Source organism: Dromaius novaehollandiae, chromosome 2 (assembly GCF_036370855.1).
Source record: "Dromaius novaehollandiae isolate bDroNov1 chromosome 2, bDroNov1.hap1, whole genome shotgun sequence".
NCBI classification, from domain to species: Eukaryota; Metazoa; Chordata; class Aves; order Casuariiformes; family Dromaiidae; genus Dromaius; species Dromaius novaehollandiae.
The window spans coordinates 100873340-100895951 of record NC_088099.1 but is presented as its reverse complement, the minus strand read 5'-3'; the positions used below and the strand labels follow the sequence as shown (position 1 = coordinate 100895951).

The following is a 22612-nucleotide window of genomic DNA, read 5'->3' as shown; positions in this document are numbered from 1 at the left end:
GTGCAACATTGAGAGTAGGGAGAAGAAAAGGATAGTGTGGTAGAGGCAAAAGGTTATTGCTATTTTGTATGCAACTGTCCTATTTGAGAGCAAATAATCACTCTGGTGAAATTACTCTTGAATGTATATTAGTGCAACAATCTGATTGCTACCTCTCTGCAAACAGCTCTTGCAAAAAGAAGCACCAACAACTCTTACTTTGCCTTGAGCAGAACAAGGTGTCTGATTTACCTACCTGCAGGTGAACATAATCGTAGTCATCCATCCAGCTCTTTTCTGAGCTCTCACTAGTGGTACTGTGAGGGTGCTGACCTTTACTCAGAAGTGGGGAAAGGGAGTTACAGTGGTTCTGTGTTTTCTCTCCATGCTGCTGCATATGAGGATTGTTACAGACGTATTCAGGAGTGTTCATGATGTTCTCTGGTACATTCCTGAAACGTGAGCTGCTAACCACCTGTTTGAACAGCACTTCTGCATTGACGCTGATGGTGGTGGTCAGTTGCTTGGCATCATCTGGGACTGTCCTTGCCACCATAACAAATCGATCCAGGTCATCACACTTGTTCTGCAGTCTGTTGACAGCTAGGACATTTAAAGACCAGCTGTAGCTATTCAGGTCATGGCTGGTTTGGGTGAGGATCTGGTGGGAGTCCTCCAGCCTCTGCACTTCCCTCCTCATTTTGTTATAGAGGCTGACCTCAGACAGACAGGAAGCATTGGCTGCTGATCCTTTCGCAAACTGAAGGTATTCCAACAGCGACTGCTCCACCTTATCCACAGCAGTACGAATTTCATTGATGTGTTTCTCCATATATCCATAAGACCGCCAGTCTGCAGTAATGAAGGCCATGAGGTTATTGACAGCTGCCTCCATCATATGCTGAAGGCAATAAAGCCTCTCTATAGCAGTATCTGGATCAAGGATTAGTCTTTTGTCCTGTGCAGTTGATGCTGAGAAAGAAGAGTCCTTTGACGTTGTTGAAGATGTGGACATGTTACTCCTGGTACTTCCTGTGCTGGAGAAAGACAACCTATTTATTCCGTCAGTCACATCCTGTAATCCTTTAGTCTCTTGTAGAATTGGCGGTGGCACATCATATATACCTTCTCTTCCTTCTGAGATTAGACTCTCACTTAATCCTGTCTGTTGTCCTGGAAAGGCAACCCCCCGTGGGGTATCATATACATCTTTCTGAGGTGCAATTTGCTGTCCGAGAAATTGGTTTTGATGGTTCACAGGGATGTCATACACACTCTGTTTGCGTGGCATTCCATCAGTTGATAAAAGGCTCTCAGAAGAAAATTTCTTACTAAGTTCTTTCCCAGTTGCTTTGGTGATGGGAGGAGGAATATCATATACTCCTTCTGGTCTTGCACTGTGGCCCAGTGGAGATGAAAAATCCCGTAAATTTTCCCTCAGGCCTGTATCATCTCGGCACACAGATGGAGGTGTAGCACAGATCTGAAATACAGAAAGCAAACCATGAAGTGTCTGACTAGAACAGTAAAATAATTTACACCTTCCATATGGACAATAAAATGCTGGGATGGAAGATCTGCTATTTTCATCTAGCCAGATACTTATCCTGAGTTTGACAGAGGGTCAGTTTTAATATCTATCTTACTAACGTTCATATTGATGCAAATTCTCCTAAGCAGCAAAATCTCAAAAAGGCAGCATGCTGCCACAAAGGTAACCTAGTTCTAATTATTAAGTCACACTCCATAAGGTTAGGAATTCTGACACAAAGCTTTGCTTCATCCGTTTTACTAAATGGCTTAAAAGCCAAAGAAATATTTAAAGTATTGAACCTCCTTCTCCTTCAAGATCATACATGAACTCTTTGTTCAGACAAATCTTTGGTCAGACATGAAAATACAGCATGCTGTGGAAATATCATGAGACTTACCCCTTTGGCAGGTGGTATATCATAGACTCCTAATGCTTTTGCTTCTCCCATGGGAACTGGATATGTAGGCCCCTTAGTCGATGCCGGGGGAACGTCATATATCTAAAGAGAGAATAAATCTGTTATAGAAACAAGTCACCTCTTGAGGGCTGTGATCTCAGATGAGTTGGTTTAGTTTCTGTGTTTCCTCTCAAACAGCAGGAAGATCATGAGGGGTGTGCAGTTTTGTTTCATATGGGAGACTTGCTTGGACTTGCCTGGTATTTTGAGCACTCAGGAAGAACTGCACTTTTGCTAGGTGGAGAGATGAAGCCAGGGTTGACTTCCATCTCAAGGGTTAAATCAGTGCTAGTCTATTACAAGTGCTCCTTGGGGTGAACAGAGGAGCAGCATGTTCATGTGACCAGATTTGATGATACACTCACTGACAGAGATTAGAGGGATGGAGGAATAAGCTTGTATTAGTACACACTGCTAAACTCTGAGAGCAAGGCTGCTCCTGTCAGCATCACATATCTGCTTTTTCAGGTGCAGTGTGGGCTGTCCTACTGGCAGAGAGCACAGATGTCAGACGTTGCAAGTGTCCCTCTTGGTGGCGTGTCCTACACCACAGCAGGTTCTGTGTGTGGTCTAATGCAGCCAGTGTTGGTGTCTGTTACTTCAGACTTCCTAACAGTTTCAGCCATTCGGAGTCAACATGATGTTATGTACCATTGGGCTTCAATGTTGTTTCCTAGAGGAGCTGCACTGTCAAAGAGCCATGGAGAGATGAAGAGCTATTAGATAACAGGTCTTCCAAGCATCCACTTTAGATGTCCATGGTTTTGGGGTCAAATGTCCAGGGGTGTTCCCCAGAACAAAGATATATTTCAATTTCAGTGACATGGTACAGTAGCTATAAGCTGAAAAGAATTGCCTGCATGGTAGCTGTTCATGTAGGAAACAATTTTGCCCTTATTGAGTGATTACTGTCAGCTAGGCAACAACAACAACGTAAAGAAAAAAAATTGTTCCCAGGCAACATATTTATTCTGCTCAGGTATTCTGTTTGATCAAAACACAGAAAACAAATGGGACTTTGGTGTTTGATGTGCTGCCAGATCTTACTCAACATCAAATACAACTTTGAAGTTCTGCACTCTGTGAAAAAGCCATTGCATCTAATTAAAACATATTTTATCTCTGGAATGAGAGAACTTGCTCTGTTCATAAACTTCAGGTAGAAAGTTACCACCTTTTGTGCCCTGTCAATGCTGTTGGCAGTTTTATTGGTACTTACCCCTTGGAGAGGACGAACAGGCGGGATATCATAGGTATCCTTTTGGTATTTGGAAGGGAACTCATAAACATAACCTTGTCCTGACCTGACTGGAGTTACTACCTGTGGGTTAAAAAAGTAGGGTATGAAAACGTAAGTCTTTGAAGCTCTTGACGTGTCTTCTCTGTAACTGTGTAAGGTTCTTGATATAAACATTCCAGTGTTATTAACTTTCAGATTTTATGTAGCAATTTTAGTAACACAAGTCTACCTACGCTTCTGGCAGTTGAAAATTGCAAAATGACTATTAGTAGCTACGAAAGCACCATCTTTTGTTTCCCAACCAATTCTGACAAGGCTTCTTGCTGGTCCTACAAGATCTCTTATTCATCAAGCATAGATTCTGCAGCAGGGAGGAGGCCTAAGAGAGCTTTGTCACTTCTTCCCATTGCCTGCACAGACCATGTGATGTTATGGTCACACCACCCACTGACTGAGTGAGATTAGGGCTACGTATGCCTCTGCTAAACCTAGTGAGGTGCTGAATGTGCCCACTTAATGACAAAGGATTAAGATACTCTATACCTTACTGTTTAGGCTCTAAGAGTCTTCCCCCTTTGCTTGTGGAGGTATTTCCCATCTACTCCAGCAGGATTTCTTGTGTCCTGCCCTGCAGGACAATATCCTGAATGGTTGAGTGGGAGCTGTGGCTTTGAAGATGCTCTGCCTGGAAGGGCTATCCTCAAACCTACTAAAGCAGAACATTCAACTGTGCTGTCTCCATCTGGTTTGTCTATATTAGTGGCTAAGTGATGGGAAATGTTGAACCATTCTCAAAGTACACAATGTAAGAACAGTCTCTGAAAAAAGCTTAGAATTTACATTTTTGATGTTTTCTAAACCATTAACTACCATAATGACTTCAAATAAAATGTGGTCAAAAATAAATGCCTTACATCTCGGACAGCATCTGCATGGCAGAATTTCAATATAGTGCGGTACAAAAGAAACGCTGTTACCTAACCCCCAGAAAGAGATGGGTTTATAGAGGAAATGCTGACATCCTAACCTCTGCCAGTGCTATTTAGCTCTAATAAGGAAATACATATACTGTAAACCAAAGGCATAAAATGACAAATGACATAGGCCCAAATAAAATGTGGTTTCATGCTCAGCTGGGGAGAATTCTGTAACAAGATTACTTAACTATCCTTGGAAATGCATGCAAGACATAAAACAACTTATGACCACATGCTCAGCAAAGATCCTGTAACAGTTTTTGCTACAAGAAATCCTAGCACCCTGTCCAAATTTCCTAGATACTTTTGTTAAACTGAGGTCTGCAGAGAAACGCCTTGATGCTAACCTGCTTCCTCCTCTCTGCTATGTTAATGACATAGGCTTTTCTTCTTTTTACTTGCTGCCCCAAATATTGCTGTGCAGTCCTTGGTCGTGTACCATGAAACAATCACTGGATTCTCCCCGAGGTGGCTGTCGTATCGGTTCAGAACACAGGTCTGATTCAACGCGAGCAACCCAAAGCAATGTGCCTTGCAGCACCCACCTTTGCACTGACTGCACATGCCTTAGGAGAGGGAGGAACATTCATGTCTGGCAGGTGGGGGAAGATGGCATCTTTTGCAGCTGTTTTTCCTTGACTGACCATCAGAGGACAGGGAAGACAGGAACTGGAAGCTATATGATTTTGAGAGAATTCAGTTCACTACCCTTGAGAGAATTCCTGCTGAATTTAGTGTGGGATTAACAGTGGACACATATGAATTCTGAAAAAAAAAACCCTAAAAATGCACTGAATTTATACAGGTGGTTCCTTTCCCACAGTAACCTACTACATTGTAAAAAACATGTATAGAGGAACTTTTAAGAAAGTTCTTCCTTAATTTCCTGAAAGTTTCCCACAATGGATCACCCCAGACATTATCCCTCCCAGGCCACACTCATGTAATACTGGGATTATGTTGTTTGCTTGAGGAACTTCTAACTTAGTATCAGCACTCTTCCACATGCTTTTACTGCCAGTGAGGGCTAAAGATCAGGCTAGCCTAGCCTGCAGTTTGTTTTTGGATCCTTTTTTTTCCAGTAGGGTGCTGCCAGTCAAATGCTTTCCACCCAAATTGGGAACAGAAGGATTTGTTTTTAAGCAGTGTTTAGTCTGAGGTTCCCTTCAGTGGTTCCAAAATTACAACCACTTTGTTGCTTCAGTAATGAGTCACTGGGCTTTTAAAAATGATCCTCCAGGAGAACAGACAACGCAAAGCGAAAGCAAAGGCCTGTTTCCTGGGTAGCCCATCTCCATAAATCCTTTTGCTACTGAGAACACTGTGGCATCAGGCTGCATGCTAATGGGCAGCGCAACTGCTTGACCATCACAGAGAAAAAGGCAGACTGCTCATGGAAGGCAGCCAGAGGCCCAAGGGACGACTGCTGCACTGCTGAAATCCAGCTCTGCTTTAACTGCTGATTGTTGCCTTGCAGGACAAGGCCAGGAGTCGGGCTGGGTCAAGTTCCAAAAAGATGTGTGTTGGTCTCTCAGTCTGAAATTGCAGGTTTTTTAAACAAGAGTAAATAGCTCAGTTGTCGTCTGCTCCAGGAGCTGAACTCTGTTCTAAATCCAGATTATAGTAAAATTTGACCAGCTCACATCCAGCCCACACATGTGTGATGCCTCTTACAGTCCTGCAGGTGATCTGTCTGCGGAGGCAACGTCCAGCACCTCTGTAAAAGCTTTACGGCCCCTCAACTCTTCAAGGTTTGCAGAGCACTCAGTGATGTGCATCTTCACAGGCTCAACACTAATTGTCCTGCCTACCTCATGCCTGAACTCATTCAGGATCCAGTAACACTGCTACATTCTCCTTGCTCAGAGGATGAATTTCAATGCGCAAACTCAAAGAAAAGTCACAGCCCTCTAACATAAAAGAGCATGCGAAGCAATGCAGGTAATAAGGTTTGCACATATAAAAACTGTTGTTGTTGTTATAGGTAAATACAATGCTTTGCTTTTGATATAAGACCAAATTGCAAAGCAAATGATATCCTTACACCATGGAGTCTGGAAAGGATGTGGAAGAGATGCTGCACTCATGTTCAATTTTTATAGGAACATCCCCCCTTCACTCTGCCATACAGTAGTATCATGCAGCTGCAGTAATTCTTGTAGCTCATCCTCAGGGACCTTTCCAATTTTTCCAGAAAAGGCTGACATGCCAGATGCTATACAAAAGGCTTAAATAATTACAAGGCTGCTGCTTTTATTTACTGTGCTGCTGTATAATCCTAAATTACCACACTCGTACTAGACTGGTCAGATGAAGGAAGCCAGCTTCACTTAGTGCTGCAGGACCCTTTTTAATCATGTGTTTTGGCACATTCACTTTTTTCCAGGCCTGACTAACCTGAAATGCTCAATACTCTGTTTGGGTGGAACAAGCCCCTGTCCTTGATGCTTTGATCTGTTGTCAAAGGCAGTGAGAGGTTAAAACACTAAGCGCCTGATTTTGTGGTGTGCACAGCCTGCCTGCGCAGAGGACCAAGGACACAAGGTCTAAGTATTCTGCAGGGCTGTGCTTGGCAGTTTCCTTTACTTAAGGTGGCATTTATTTTCCAGACAAAAATGCATTGGAGGCTTTTATGTCTGCTCCTTTTTAGGCCCCTGAAATAGTTACACAAAAGACAGAAAATAAGGTTTTAAAAAAACCCCAGCAACACCCAGCAACAACGGCGGTTTGTTGAATACATGAAAGCCAACTATGGTCTCCCAGTGATTCAGGTGTATTCTCCTGAATGGAAGTTTATTATCAAGCAACAACATGTTCTGAGTGTTTTCATCATAAAATTCTCCATAAATGCTGAAAAGGCCTGCACTTCGTACAAGAATATTTCCCGTTCTACCTCCAGTCCTCTTCCCTTCTAACACTGTTCACTAGGTTAAACATGCCTTTTGCTGGACTGCTTTTTCCTAGTCAATTCAGAACAGAAGCTGCTCATTGCCGAAACACACTTTGAGCAAACATTTTGTTACAGTAATTGAAAGAATACCCATGCTAATTGATGACGTGAAAATGTAGACTATTTCTTCTGATTCTCATGTCCCCAAGACACTAATACCTCACATGAGAAGCCAGGACATGTTGTTGCACTGGTTCTACTGCATGAGGAAGAGGGAGGTAGCTGGGTAGATGAAGTAAGAAAGGCACTGAAACCAAGATTTTCAGAAGTAACTTTTGATTTGGGGTATTCACCCATAAATACATTAAATGAGCTTCCTGTTTCTGAATCGGACGCTCAGCCCTTTCAGTGTATTGTTAAACCTCTCCTTTTTTATAGTTTTGAATGCTTGATGGCAGCTTAATTTTGAACACAGACTTCAGAAGGAAGGAGATGGCTGCTAAAGAGAAGTTCCCTTCTCTCACTTCTGGAATAGGGATAGCAGCCCTGTCTGGTATTTAGGAATTTATTTCTTAACAAATGTCACCGAACTTCAGACCATAGAAGGTTTTTTTCCTTTTACCTCTTCTAAGAATGCTTGTGGTCATCTGGGTTTAAATAATCCTGCATTTCAAACCAGCAGTCTTCCTTGTTTATGCATTAGAGGAAACAGATGGTGTTTCCACAAGCTATCTAGTCCAGCATTCTCAAAACATCATAACCACTTAATCCATGCAGAGCAACTAACAGGGACCAGGTCTGGCTCTGGTGAAACATGTAGCGAACCTACTTCAAACTTTCAGTACTGAAAAACAAAGACAATTGAGCAGAAAGTTTGTTTTGTTCTTGCTGAAGACCATGCTCTTCCAAAAGCAATTACTTGGGTCCTTTCCATGCCAACTGCATGTTCTTGACCAAGAAAAAGAGCTGAATGTGCATGTACTTTGCAAAATATCCAGCCTTGTGGTTCATTAAATCCCTCTTCCTTAAATATAAGAAAAAAAAATCTGTTTCTTCCAAGATTAAAATGGAAGTTAGGCTATAATAAAAGAACATCACTAACTAAGGCAGCAACAAGACAGTTCTCTGCTTACTGCAGACAGGCAAAACTGTACTTTACACTGTTTAGCTAGAACAAAGGGGGAATAAACCTACTGAAGCCAACAGAATTACTCTAGATTTACACCAATATTGTAGAGGACAGAATTTGGTTCCCACTAATAACAATGCTTGATATGCAGAATGATGGGAAATGAGCTTCACTGAGTTTCACAGGTGAGAAAACTGAAGCACAGATATGTTGAACAACTTGCCCCTAATCACAGGCAGACAAAAGAGCTGAGAAAGGCAGATTGCTACTTTCCAATATGCTGTCCTAATCCCAAGAACCTACTGACCCCTGCTAACTGCTTTTAAAAATGAAAAATCAGCACACAGAAGGCATGTGAAGTAGATTTTATATATTTTTTAAATCTGGAGGAAGAGTTATATTGAAATACATCTCTCCTCATGATGCTCTCCTCTGGACCCCATGAATAACTCTCAGCAGTGGGCTTGAGTTTACAGCCATAAATTGCTGCTAATCTCAGGTACCAATCCTGTTTCTATTAGAAAGTCAGCTGCATCTTGCCCTGGAAAAAGTCCTGCTCCAGAGAAGGCCAAGTGGTAGCACATAAGTCTGGGCCATTAAAAAGCTCTGAGACAGGAAAGATCTATCAAAATGTAAATAAAGGAAAAAGAACACAGTTTTCCTGTTGTAAAGTATTTCTGTAAATTTGTTTAATACAAAACTCCAGTTCTTGAAATACTGTTCCCAAGCCTCTCATAGCAGCTACCTGGGCTCTCTTAGGTTTGTCAAGAGAATGAAACAGCCAGAGGGAATATGGGGAAACTACAAGAGAGCAAACTGGAAAAAAACCCTGGTCCCTGCTATCTTGAACTCCCAGGCCTTTGAAGGGCAGTGACAGGATCACTAAGCAATGCTGGATGAGACAGTGAGCCACTCTCAGCCCTTATTTCCATTCTACTTCAGGTACTTAGAAGGCAGATGTATCTATCGAAATGCCTTTTCTTGGGTAACTGGTCTGTGGCTAAGTTGAACAGTGAGAAGGTTGTATTAAAAAGGGAGTCTCTGAATATAATCCAGGCATTTGAAAGAACCTGGCTAGCTGTCTAAAACTCAATCCTCTTAACAGAGAGGACACAGTGTTTCCTCTCTTCTCTTTTACAAGCAGCATCAAGATTTCCAGTGACTATCTGATAAAGCATTTCCTGACAATACTACCTATCATATCACTCAGTATAGTCTGCAGTAATAAATGTGCAAAAAGCATTTTATGAAGAAGTAGCCTTAACTTAAACTGTGTGTTTGCTACTCATTAATTTGCTATACATGATCATATCCAGTGTGGTTCCTATGTGTTAGTGAGCTAAGGTTGGGGTTATGTTTTTGGAAGTGCTAGGGATACGCTCACTTAATTACAGAGCTTGTTTTTGTGAGCTGTCATAGGTCTTAAGATCATCAAATTGTAAAACTTTATTTGGGCATAAGTAAGGAATGAAAATCAGGCCACTGAAAATGTTTTGTCAGAGTATTTTCTGCCAACACTGAGATGTTGGATAGCCTTTTGATCAAGGCTCACACACACTGAAGGAGAGGGGAGGAAGCCAGTAGAGGCATTTCTTCTACTGTACCAGGTTTGTAGCTGAATCTATGAGTTGGTTTCTAGTGGTATGAGCCTAACGGCTACTGCAAGGCAAAAGCAAATCAACAGAAATGACTGTATTCTCTTTCTTGGGCTGACTGAGATACCAGTTCTTCACTGCGTAGCAGAAAAAAATGTGAGATATTGACACACACAGTGACACTGCAGTTTTTGTACAGACTGCCTTTACTCGGTGTTCCCCTGCAAGTTTTCTCAGAAATAAGATTCAGATGTGTGTAGATAAGGAGATGTGATAAATATTACCCTGACCCAGAACTGCTTTATTTCTTGATGTTGCTTGCATCTTCAAAATGCTTGTTTATTTTCTTTTGTGCTTTATCTCCATTTGTTGCCCAAGACACTTTTCTATGAAGATCTGCTTTTGTGCTTTAACCGTAAGTGCTCTCAATAGTCCTGATGTCATTGATTCACAGTGTGTTAAGTTAAAAATGCTTAACTTTGCAGGCTCAGGGCTTTAAACAGAAATTGTTTTATGTGACGATGAAATGCCCCATCTGTATATGCCCCTTCTCAAAAAATTCCCCATGGTATTGTAATGTGAAAAAAATAATAATAACAAATAATAAAAATGGGTGTTGCTTTTTAATTCTTTTGAGCCTGGATTATTTCAACCAGATTGACACATGTTTTGGGTTGTGAGTCTAAAAGACGTAAAGCAGAAATTGTAAAACTGATCTAAAATAAAAAACATGAGAGAAAGGAAATCATGAGCTGGCCCAGATTCAAACCATGAACCGCTGTTTATGTGAATATAGCCAATTGCTTTGCAATTAGCCTAATCAAGACTTTACAACTTCTAGTGCAACCCTTTCTTTCTTTCTTTCCATAAACCAGCACAGAACAGCAGGTTCATTACACTGTGCTTCAGTTCTGTATTTTCTTCTCTATCTAAAATACTGCTTATCTCCTTTCCAACTATTCTTAAAGCTACAGAATTACATAAAGAACCTAATTTTCCATTAGCATAAGCTAACATGGCTGTACTGAGTGCAGTGGAATTGTGTTGATGTGCACCAGCTGTAGCTTTGGATTTTGGTGTTGAATTTTTGCTTGCTGCTGGTGTTCATGATCACAAGCTAAATGCAGAAAGAGTCTTTATATAGGGCTCATTGAATGCGCACTACAAAGAGGAAAAAGCTCAACAATTTCTTCACTGACAAGATTTTACTGCTTTTCTTTTTTTAATGATGCTTTCATGACCTAATCCTGCTCTCACTGATGTCAACTCCAGGGCTTTCTGCCAGTTGTGTTATGAGCAGCATTTCTGCTTACTTCAGTGGGAACAGGCTTGCTGCTGGCTGGCCTTGAATTGCAGGACAGGCTGGAAAGGGGTATTTCCTAGTTTCTAATGGAGTCATTCTTGCTTACAAGCATCTGACAAAAAAGGTCAGACCAACACTTCCGAGGATGTGTCATTTTATGAGTGGATAAGGACTGAAGAAAAGAGAAGAGTAGAATATACCAGTTAGTATTATATTAGCAGCAATTTTAAGAGAAGTGTGAAAGAAGATGCTTGTCCAATACTCTTTTTAAGAGTTTTACCAGCATCATCCCCGTGACAACTATTTATTTTAGTTAGTCAATGACTTCATTGTTTCTGCATGTGTTGGCCAACAAGGCTAAGGAGCTGATGTGTTACAGTATCAGTGATACAATAGTCATGCAGTTTGGAGTAGTCAAATGTCTATGGGTGGATCTAATGGAGAAAACCCCCCCCGCCCCCGCCAAACCCTTCTGTGAAATACTTCTTCTAGTGGGGAAATGTGTACATCTCCTAAAGAGCAAAGCATTCTCTGGAAACTGTGATAAAATGTAAGTTGAAGTTTTAGTTAATGAAAAGTGTGCAGGGAAACTCAGCACCTCAGCATTTTGGTGTCTTGTCCATGATAAATATTTAAGGTAGCTTCTTGCTTCGGTCCTCCCAGTCTCTTCCATTTTAGAAAGGTTCTAACACGAAGAACCATTTGGCAAATGAACTCTCTTTTCTATGCTAGTAGTATCATGACTCCCTCCTCGCAAAGACAGAAGGCTAAATTGAGGGTAGATTCAGAGGAGAAGGGGCAATAGTGCTGGGAGAAGTAGGGCAGAAAGAGGTCTTACTGTTGTGAATGACATCAAATCCTACAGGCTCACAAACAACAAATCAGTTAGGATCAGTCCAAACAACTTGTTTCAATTCTTTTGAAGAGTTTCACCTTATTTCAGTTATTTTGTCCTTCCCATCCTGAATTTCTAGATGGAAAGTTGGGAAAACAGAAGTCTTCATTTGGGATGAAGTAGGGTGTTTCAATGAATTATTGTTTCCCTTCAAATATTTTCTTTTTTTCATTTAAGATACTTCTTAGAACAGACCCTCTCTTGTGAACAGTTTCAGTTCAGGTGCATTGGCATTTCCCAGCAGGGGAAAAAATGGTTGAGATAAAGCATTCCCAAACAGTTTCAATTTCACAGGAGCATTCTCACAGGCACAGTCAGGCAGAAACATGGAAAAGCCCCTTAATCACTTAGGTTGGGAACCACATTGCTCTGAGAGAAGTAAGCAAAAGCTTCCAGCAGGGAGAAGATCAATGCAATTTGACTTACAGAGGTCCTCTGGCTCATGAGCTGTATTTTGGCTTCATTTTCATATGGGTTTCTCAAGGCAAGCGTATAGGTTGGTGCTCTTACTAACTGGTGTTTATGTTAGGACAGCTTGTTTTGGCAAGTTTATGGGAGTAGCTCTACAGATACATGTACCTTTTAAACAAATGTAAACTGCATCCTCAGTGGGCACTTGCATCAATATAATAGTTACACTAGATCTCAGTAAGGATTGATTGTGCAAATTAAAAAGTTTTGATGATAAGTCCCATTTGGAATATGCTAGGTTTGATGTATGTTCTCGTTTGTGGTTTTTTTGTTTTTTTTTAAGATGGACTGTCTTATGAAATGTTTTCATCTCTTGAGAACTTAATGACATTGATTTCACCTTTTCACCATTATAACAATCTCTTTTGGCAGAAAACTTCATTTAGATTTTTTTTTATTGAAAAATGGATACTATTTGAACACTACTATTTAGAAAAGAAAAATGTAAACATTTCATTCCAGGTATCTGGAAGTATGATGTTCTGATGCTACTTAATTTTCTTCCAAATAAAACATACACAAAATCATCAGAAGCCTCTAGATTTCAACCAGAACCATATTCCCTGATAGAAAAAGGGTGAAGACTAGTCTTCGACTATCTACAGAAACCACACCTCCTCCTTATGATGAGATTCACTTTTTGCATCAAGATTTTTCCATTCAAGTTTTTGTAAAATACTCCACTGACGCTGTTTTTAGATTCTGGTACTCTAGAGGAAACTGAAATCACACAAACTTAATGTTTGGCTAGTGTATTTTCAGATGTAAACAAAGATCCACTTAAGTTTCTAACCACGAAGAAGCAGCCCATAAACTTGCTTTTTTTTTTTCAATAGTTTTGTTAAAGTCAAGGTTTGATCCTGCACTTTAATCTGTGCAGGCAGATTTGTGTCCCTGAAGAGCTCATCTGTTGGATGAGACTGCAGGACTGGCCTTTTTTCTGTTACTAGAAGGGAAAAAATACATACCTCTGGTCTATAAATGGAACTGATTAAAAAGAGCTCTGCACTTCGGGAGAAGCAGGGAGTAATGGTGAGATCATATGTTTATTCAGCCTAATAAAATGCAGTCTTTTTCTTAAAATACTTATCCACAACTCACATAAATAACTAACTACTGCTTACTATGACTTGTGGGCAAGGGTTTCTTCACTCAGTGGTTTTCTGGAAGACCACTGAGGGTAGATTAACTGCACAGGCTTCATATCAGTAAAATGACTGTTCTCTTATTAATTTAATGTGGAAAGTTACAGGGGAAACTCTCAAGTCTATGGAAAAGGCTGTGTGCTGCTTTTAGCATTCAGTTTGCATTTAATTTGAGAGACTTTCACCCTTATAGCACATTTCATGAAAGAGGGCACTGAGTGTTGAGGTTTGTGTTTCAATTCCTGCTACACTCAGCACATTTGCTGTGTGTTTAACATTTTAACATTGAAGCAATATTTTGTTACAAAGGATACAAATCCCCAAAGTGGAATTTGTAACATGAAAGTAGAAGAAAGGAAAGACTGTAAGATTACTGTTTGGGCCATTTAAGTAAACCATATCACAAGAAGCTGTGGCATTAAAGACCTGAGGGTAAATGAGGACATTCTTCTTGTCTTAGAATGTAAATACATGTTGTCAATAAACTACAAATAGTACATATGTTCCCTTTCTTTTTATGAGAAAAATATACCTGGCGTATTAAGCACAACTCTTTACTATGCTCAAAGTATGTCTCCACATACCCCAATAAATGTGAAACTAGGTAAGCAGACAGACAATGCAGAGGCAAACTGCTTTCTGGAACAAACATCTGCAGCTGTTTGTTTTCTCACAGCTAGGACAGTACTTGTTTAATTGGAAGGGAAAACGTCATAACACAGCTAACTGCTTTTTGCTACTGAACTCTGTGCCAAAATTGTCAGGGTGGTGCTACTTTTGGGGCGGTGTTTCTGCTTTCTCATGGACTTAACCAACATGACTCTAAGATAAAAATAAGACCATCAGTGAACAAATCAAACCAGTGATCCCTTAGCCATGGTTCACCCAAAGGCAAACTTCTTGTTGAAAGCAATGAACTTTTGGAAAAGGGTGGGGATCACAGGATGGTGGGATGTGAGACTTTTAATCTGTCAAGGCTATGTCTATAGTTAGAAATAGGCCAGGGATGTTCACGTGTGAATATGAGTTCCTTTCCTATTCTGATTTATTCACTTTAAAGAGATGGATAAATCTGAGTGTTTCCTGAACTGTAAAGTTCTAGTTAAAAAAAAAAAAAAAAAAAAGTATTCAAAATTGGCATTAATCTCTATTTGCCTTTGCCTGAGATGCTCAATGCCTTGTGGGAGCTGTAGTTCAGGGCTGATATTCCCTGTAGCCTACTGTAGTCACTCCCCTGGTTGAACAGCTGTGGTGCATTAGCCTCATATTCTGTTCTGTGCTGATTTCTCTTGACCAAAAGTTCAGCAAAAACTACTGGTTCCTACAGAAGGCTTTCAGATTTTGTTGGAACTGTTTTCTGACAGGAAAATGTTTCCCTCAAAATTTTCCGGCCAATGCTATTTTGGGGGGGGGGGGGGGGGGGGCAGCGGTGTTATTAGCACAACAGATCAGTTAGGGAAAAAATGAACAACAAAGAGAAGACTTCTATCATTGTGGTGTCTTCTTTAATCATTAGTTTGCACAAGAGCTTTAAACGAGGGAAAGCTATATGCAATCGCAGATGCAGAAGACACTTTTGTACTTAGATAGCACCATTCTCAGAGGATGTTCTCAAAGCAGACTGCATAAATGAGATCTCTTTCACAAGTACTCCCACATATTTTGCAGATGAGATTGCTGAGGCACCAAAATGCCACTCAAGACTATGCAGAAGTCTGTGGCAAGGATAAAACTCAGGTTTTATGAACGACAGATTTGTCTGAAAGTTCCTTCTCCTCGCTGTTGGTAGCAGAAAAAAAATATAAGGCTGAGGGCAGAGCACAGAGTGGAGGAAAAAATCCTAAAACATAGCTTTCACATCTTTATGCTCCTCATGCTTATGGGTGTAACTGTTTTGTGACTAAACTTGCAGCCCAGCTAGAAAAGCTTGCTGCTGAGCAAGGCTAATTTTAAACTATCCCCCATTATCTATGTCAGTGGTAGAGAGAGTTTTAGAAGGTGGCAATTTCATTTGATAGAAGGAGCTGATACAGCTCTGTTGTCAACAACTTGCTAGGCCAGAATCAATTCATCATTATAATTACCTGCCTCAGGACTTCTCTTTGACTTGCTTTGCTTTTCCGGCTAACTAGACATGTTACCTCAGCACAGATTTATAACATGCCTGCTGTTGATTTAGTGTCACTTGAGGCTAGACAATTCCTGCCTGACAGCAGTTCCTAAGCTTTGCCTGCAAAACTTGTACAGAAGCCAAACCATAGATTTGCACAAATAAAACAGGCAAATGTGCACAGAAATGGATAGGCTAGAAACTGCTGCTGATGCTGCTTAGAATGCTCTCGAGGACACACAGTCTTCTCTAGCTACTGCTAAGGGAAGGGAGAAAGCTTACACATACAACAAGAGCCTAATAAAACCCTTCAACTTCCCTAAACCAGCCAAAACACACAGCGCACCAAGCAGCTGTTTCTGCTAATGAAAGAAGGCAGAGTGGCTCACTTAAACCGCTGGGGCAGGTGTTGCAAGCCTGAGAAAAGATATTCATCATTTCGGAAGTCAAAGCAAAGATTCCCAAGATCAAATGTTCAGGACTTCCAGTTTCCCTTAATACCTAAAGATTGTTTTTACTGACCCCTTGACAAGGGGGATTCTGGATGACGGACAGTTTCCTCACTCAGACAAAGGAGGAAAGTGGAAAAGTGGTTCCCTTTAATTCGGCTTTTTTTTTTTAAGTGAAGGCATTAGCAGATAGTTGCAATAGCTCTCCTTGGTAAGTGTAGCTGTAAACATACTGTTTTGCAAGGTTGGGATGATTAAGAATGGAGGACTTTTCCTTTACTTTTTGCCCCAGACTCCTTTGTTACTAATAGCCCTACAGTCCATTCTTGTCTAACAGCATCATTTCAATCCTAGTGGGATCCTTCTGGTGCAAAACTGAGACAATTATGAGGAACTAAAAATGTGTCTGCATCTAATCAAAGCAAGCCACTGGAATGAAGTTTGCCACCCAGCAAGTCTGTCACTAATACACAGTGAATACCAGCATTCTCAGGGCTCAGGGCTCTTAAGTCAAATAACACCTAAGTCAGGATTAAAGAGTCACATCCTAAGCAACAAGATTTGGCCAGCACTAAGCACGTTGGAAGCTACTTTTCTACAGGTAAGCTGCTTTACAAATATGTGTATTTAAAATATTCCACAGTGGGCAGTGTAAACAGATGTTTTTATGCAGCAGCATGGTTGACCTTTCAAAAAAATGCAAGGATTTAAATGAACCAAGTTATAAGTCAGTCAAATATTGGCCTTCATTTTCGAAATACAGTGACGCATATTCAGAAAAATGCATATTCGAACTTTCTGAAACCAAATCTAGGCAGAAACTTTGAGGAAAAGAGATGTTCTAGCATCTAATTTTTGCCACTCAGAAGAAATTTCTACTTAAATGAAATCTTTGTTTTAATTTTCTCAGTAACCCTAGTTTTTTTTTGGGGGGGGGGGGGGTTGGTTTTTGGGTTTTTTTTTTTTTTTTTTTTTTTTTTTTTACACACTTCCTGCAGCAACCAGGTTTATACAGAATGTCCTCCTGGTTTCAGTAGAGCCAGAGGTGGAGGGAAGGGGCCTTACGTGGAGGAAAGGCAGAATATAGCTCAGTCAAAGCACTTTTTCTTTCGACTTAGTCTGTGGATACTCTGCAGTGTTGCATTACATAAGTAAACTATGTTAGTGGTCAGTTAGGCAGCTCAGGTTCTAAAATTAAGGTAGCTAGTCAGCACATGGCACTTTGTCTGAGCCAATATCCTGGACTTCCTAACAGATTTTAGTCATGCTGAGCTATCTCTATACAACAGTGTACTGTTCGCTGTTCCATGCTAAAATATGATCTCTTCCGTGCAATTCCACCAATAAGCCACTTACCAAGTCCTCACTAACTACCTTGGAGGGTGTCTAAATCATATTGTGGAAAGGTAAACTATATCACCCCCAAAAAAGGTTTCACTATAGCTAGTCCATGGGGAAAGGAGAAAAAATCTCCCAAGAAAACCCATGTAATTGCTCCAACAAAGATCCTATCTCTACCTGTGCAGCAAGCTCAGATTTCTCATTTTATCATCCGGCAGACCCTTCAGAGAATAATTGTGGAAAAGCTGAGCAAACAAACCTCTTTACAATCTGATTTGGAATGATTTCACAGATCTTTTGCTCTTGCTTAGAAGGAAAAAAAAATCCATTTATTCTTATCAATGAAAAGGAAATTATAATAAGGAACTAAAAGCACTAGAATAAGTTTTCCAAAGGCCTCAGATGAAAAAGGCTGAGTAATGAAAAAAAAACAAAACAAACCTCCAAACTGGCTGTCTTGCCAACATAAATTGGGAGAGGAAAGTTTAAAGCAGTCAGGAACTTCCTGATAGATATAATCTGCTCACATAACTCAGATATAAATGCTGTGCTATAAGCTCTAAAGGTAGGGAAGGTACTAATAGCTGCAGGAGCTGCTGAGCTGGGAAGGGAGGGACTGTGGGACAATTTCTTTTTGGGCTGACAATAATAATGGGTCTAGAAGGCCAGGAGAATCCCCTTCCTCTCTCAAGCACCTTCCAAATCCCTTTCTGCCATCAGGCTTTGCTGCTACCCACACAGGGTAGCTAAGGTAAGTGGAGGGAGGGGTAGAAAATGTTTGGTGAGGGTAGTCGTTCAGAGGGCCTGAGTTGGGCAACAGGAATGAGGGGGGACCCACACAACTCAACCTTCCTTTTCCCTGAAGGCTTAGGAACTCTTGGCTGCTGCACCAATAGCTGCATCATGTAGCTGTTGCGCCTCCTGCTTTCAGTCAAGAAATCTCTATTTAGCCGAAGATAAACATCAACTGCCCTCTTATCAGCCTTAGGTTCTGTATTACACCATCTCTCATTATCATCACTCTGCTGCTCTCTCACTCTTCCAAATACACTCCTTGTTCCATCCAACATCACTTTCTCCTGGTGATTTAGACCTATTGGGACTTCTCCAAGAAGGTGGTACATCATTTTTAATTAAACAAAAATTACTCGAGCAGCTGATATAACCGTTTATTAACTTGTGGGGGAATTAATCTCACCATGGCAGCTCTTTTCTGAACATATAATGCAAGAGTGCCATAGGCCAGATGTGCTTCAGCCTCCCTGGAGAGCCTGTGAGGACACAAGATCACTAACTTTCCTCACCTTTAGTGCCTGCAGTAGCACCACCCCAAAATGTGTATCTTTATGAATTAAGCAACCCATTAAACACTAAGCCTTTCTTCTCCTCCCTCAGCAATAAATACACAAGCAGAGAGTGGCAAGTAGCTCTGCAAGCGGAAGTTTGGCATATTTTTTATCCTTCCTACATCATTATTCTTAAGTCCACAGACTATCACTAGACATTAACTACTTCACTGGCAGTTAGCACAAGTGACCTGCTTTGGAGCTATGACGTGAAAATAAATGTACGCACCTTGTTAACCAGAGGTGGACCGTCAATGCTTCTCTGCATGGAGGGTGGCACTTGGTAAATATCTTGCCCCACTAGACCATGACTAGTGGGTATCTGGTAGATTCCCTGATTCAGGTGGGAAGGTGGCACCTGATAGATGGGGTCCCGTGCAGAGGCATGTGCACTTGGCACTTGATAGATTTTTTGTTGGTTGAAGGATTGATGTGTCAGTCCTGAATTGGACATATCCTGACCAGAAGGACTGTCCTGTACCACTGGGCCTATCAGAAGTTTCACACGGTTGCCTGGAACGATGCCTTGCCGGCCGTGTAAGGAGCAGAGCCACCATCCTTCAAGACCTTCGGTGTTCTGTTCTATCACCGTCAAAATGTCGCCTTTGCGGAAGGCCAACTCTTCTGCGCATTCAGGGACATTATCGTACAGGGCTCTTGCCATAAGATTCTGTGGAGAAAGAAAAGGGGAAGAAATACAAATGAACAAACTAATTAATTTGTTTTTTAATTTCAAGCACATTCTAGGTGCAGAGAGATAAGAACTGAATTTGAAAAAGATGTGCAGCAGAAGAAAATAACATGGAAAATGATACAACACAAGATCCCTTTTTCCTAAATTAGAGACATAAGATACTTACACATTAGCGACAGTGCTAATAAGACCTTTTCCAATAACACTAGGTCAAATAGAAGCTCTTTACATGGTCCATTTGCCTGAATAGACAGGAGGTCAGGAAAGTTCTGCTCTCATCTCTGAGAGATCTCTTCTTGTTACTTGGGGCTTGCAATTTCATCTCCTGACCTTGATTTCCCTATAACTATTCTCTATGCTCTGCATATTGCTAACATTAACTTGCTGATATTTGAAATGAAACTTCAACAAGACTATTCAGGACATAATTCAGAGTAGTTGCTTCCAAACGTTTTCAATTTGCAGGCTCCCAAAAGACTTTCCAGTGGAGATGCAGATCCCATTACTGTAATGACAGCAGGCTGGCTTTTCTTAGCTGCCACCTGCAGGCACCTTCAAAGTGGTCAGGGGTCTGTGGATCACACATTGAGAAACACTGACCTAAAATACAAAATGGCAGAATGTCTCTGTTTCTGAACTATGATGCCCGTGTTGTTATCTGGCTCTACTCGTTCTCATTTTTTTCTGTAAACTTTCTTGGTGGCAGAACATGGTGTAGCTCTACCTTAACAGGTAAGAAGTGCTCCCTCCCCATTTAAAAAAAAAAAGGGAGAGGTAGGGAAAAAAAGGAAAAGGTTCTTCAGAGTCCCGCTCTCTGTAGAAAGACCCTGAAGAGAACATTATTATAATAATAAGGTGCCCAGAGACCCTAGCTGGAGTCATGGCTTTGTCATGGGAGAAGCCACATGCGTCTGTACGGGTCTGTCCTCATGTCAAAGAGCATAAGACTTTAGGTAGCAAATATTACTATAGAGCACATCCATATGTAACTTGGGAGGGACTTAAGCACAGCCAAGGAGTGGCTGTGGCCTATGTCAACATAAATATAAGCACGCTTAAACAATCTTGCTTGATTATTGCAAGCAGCGCAGTAACAGGCCTATTCTCACGTATTTGCCTAGTGCTTCAGGCAGACTTTGCAGGCTGTACTGAGCTCCGTTCTGGTGTGGCGACACCACCAGCAGTACCTCTCCTAGGTGGTTTTAAGCCAACTCTGAATCCATATAAAATTGTGGTCAGTGAGGTACAAATGTCTTCCTAAAAACATGTCATCTCCTTTCACAGACTGATTCAGCTCCCTTCCTTTTTCTCTCTGCAGGCCTCCCTGGCACATCCAGTCCTGAATAATCAGCCAAGACAGGTATTCAGTGGAAAGTAGGCAGGCCGTATGTACTTACATTCTTGGACCCCTCACAAAGGCCCTGAACATTTCATTTCTTGGCTCTGGTGATGTTTCCAAATGTGCTGGCAACACCTGTTCCATGCCTGCCTGCTTTTCAGTGAAGACAGTCAGCGGAGACAGTTATAAACTAATTGTAAGCACTTGAAATAATATAAGGACCCCTGTATCTGGAGTGTTCTGAAGTATTTGGATGCAGCATCCAAACTGAAATGGTGCTAATCCACCATAAAATGGGATATGTCTTGCTGCAGTTGCCTTTCAGGTTTATCTTTCTTCTGTTAAAGTGATAATGTCAACTACTGTTTAGTGCTTTTTATCGGTTGTATTTATTCTCCATCTTGGATATATCAAAACATTTTTTAACCCCCGTTTCTTTTATCTTTTCACATAGACAAACACTGATGTTTCCCCATCATCTCTGTGCTTATCAAGAGAGCTGACTTCCATTTGGCCTTGCTCAGGTCAAAATTTAAGTATAGCATACAGCCAGAGGGTTGTATGAAGGGCTGACTGGTAGATGGAGAAAGAGGAAGCTCAAATGTCACATAAAAGGTAGATGAATATGCTTTTCCCAAGACATGTGGGGTTGAAACAGGGTGCATGAGATCAATTTTCTTTTCTCTGAATGGGGGATCAGCTTTCAAATGTATGAGAAACCTTTGCCTTTCACCAATATCATTAGTGAGGTCAGTATAAATTAAGCATTGGTGTGGAAAAGCAGAGCTACTATTTTGAGCTCCCATGCAAACAGCAGCACTGGGCCCCACATTTCTCTCTGTTTTATGTCTACTTTGTTCATCAGTCAAGAATGCTAAGAAATGTGAATAAAGATAGAACAAGGAGCAGTTTTGTCCATGCCTTGACAGAATTGTAAGACTGTTCTTTAGCATGGTTAAAACCACAGTGGTCACTTCTAAGATGTTACATCTGTACTGTCACTTTGTTGACTTTGCTGCTCAGCTGAACCCAAGAAGCTCAGAAAAGAAAAGCTCCTGTCTAGTCTGAATATTCAAGTTAATCTAATGTCTTTCGAATGTGGTTTTCACAGGGAAATCTACCAACATGCCTAGCTCAGGTTCTTTAACTGACTGTTTAAACAAGGCCTTGGCAGAAGGTGTTGTTTAAAGGAGGAGGAAGATTACAGGGGCCCCACAAAACGCATGGGCTATATAAACGATAAATACTTATTCTTCTATACTTAGTAATTAAAGGTATTTGAAAAGCCTGATTAGCTTCTACAGCAAAGCAAATCTCGGAACAAAGCCTGGAATGGTGCTTGGATTAGAGCAGATAAAAGTTCCCATGTGATTTTTTTTTTCCAGTTGCTCATTATCTCTGTCCTAGTGACCTTCTCACCACCTGGCGTGCAGCATGTTAATACTTTCTGGATGTGCTTCAAGAGCTTTTTTGCTGAGAATAGCTTCAGACCCTTGTTGTCCGTGTTAACTCAGGCACCAGCATGGGAATTATACTAATTGGCTGCCACTCATTTCACAGCAATCTCCCCAAGGCCTTTTAAATGGCTCATAGCTATGCCACCAGCATCAGTCACTGATGGAGTAGCTGAAACATTCCTCCACAGGCAAATAAGCATTGGAACCAAAAATATTAAATCTGCTGCTTATTTGCCAATACCATAGGTACTGTTCATGCTA

At 41.0% G+C, this 22612-nt stretch overlaps 1 protein-coding gene across 2 annotated transcripts in view; it reads right to left on the bottom strand.

Moving 5' to 3' along the window:
* NEDD9 (neural precursor cell expressed, developmentally down-regulated 9) overlaps positions 1-22612 on the bottom strand; it is a 108149-nt gene that overhangs the window by 4834 nt on the left and 80703 nt on the right. For both annotated transcript variants that reach the window (XM_026104778.2, XM_026104777.2), the window contains 4 exons: positions 19091-19531; positions 3190-3291; positions 1911-2012; positions 236-1462 (listed from right to left, as the gene is read on the bottom strand). In XM_026104778.2, the coding sequence (XP_025960563.1) occupies positions 236-1462; positions 1911-2012; positions 3190-3291; positions 19091-19531 (1872 nt within the window). The remainder of the gene's footprint in view (positions 1-235; positions 1463-1910; positions 2013-3189; positions 3292-19090; positions 19532-22612) is intronic.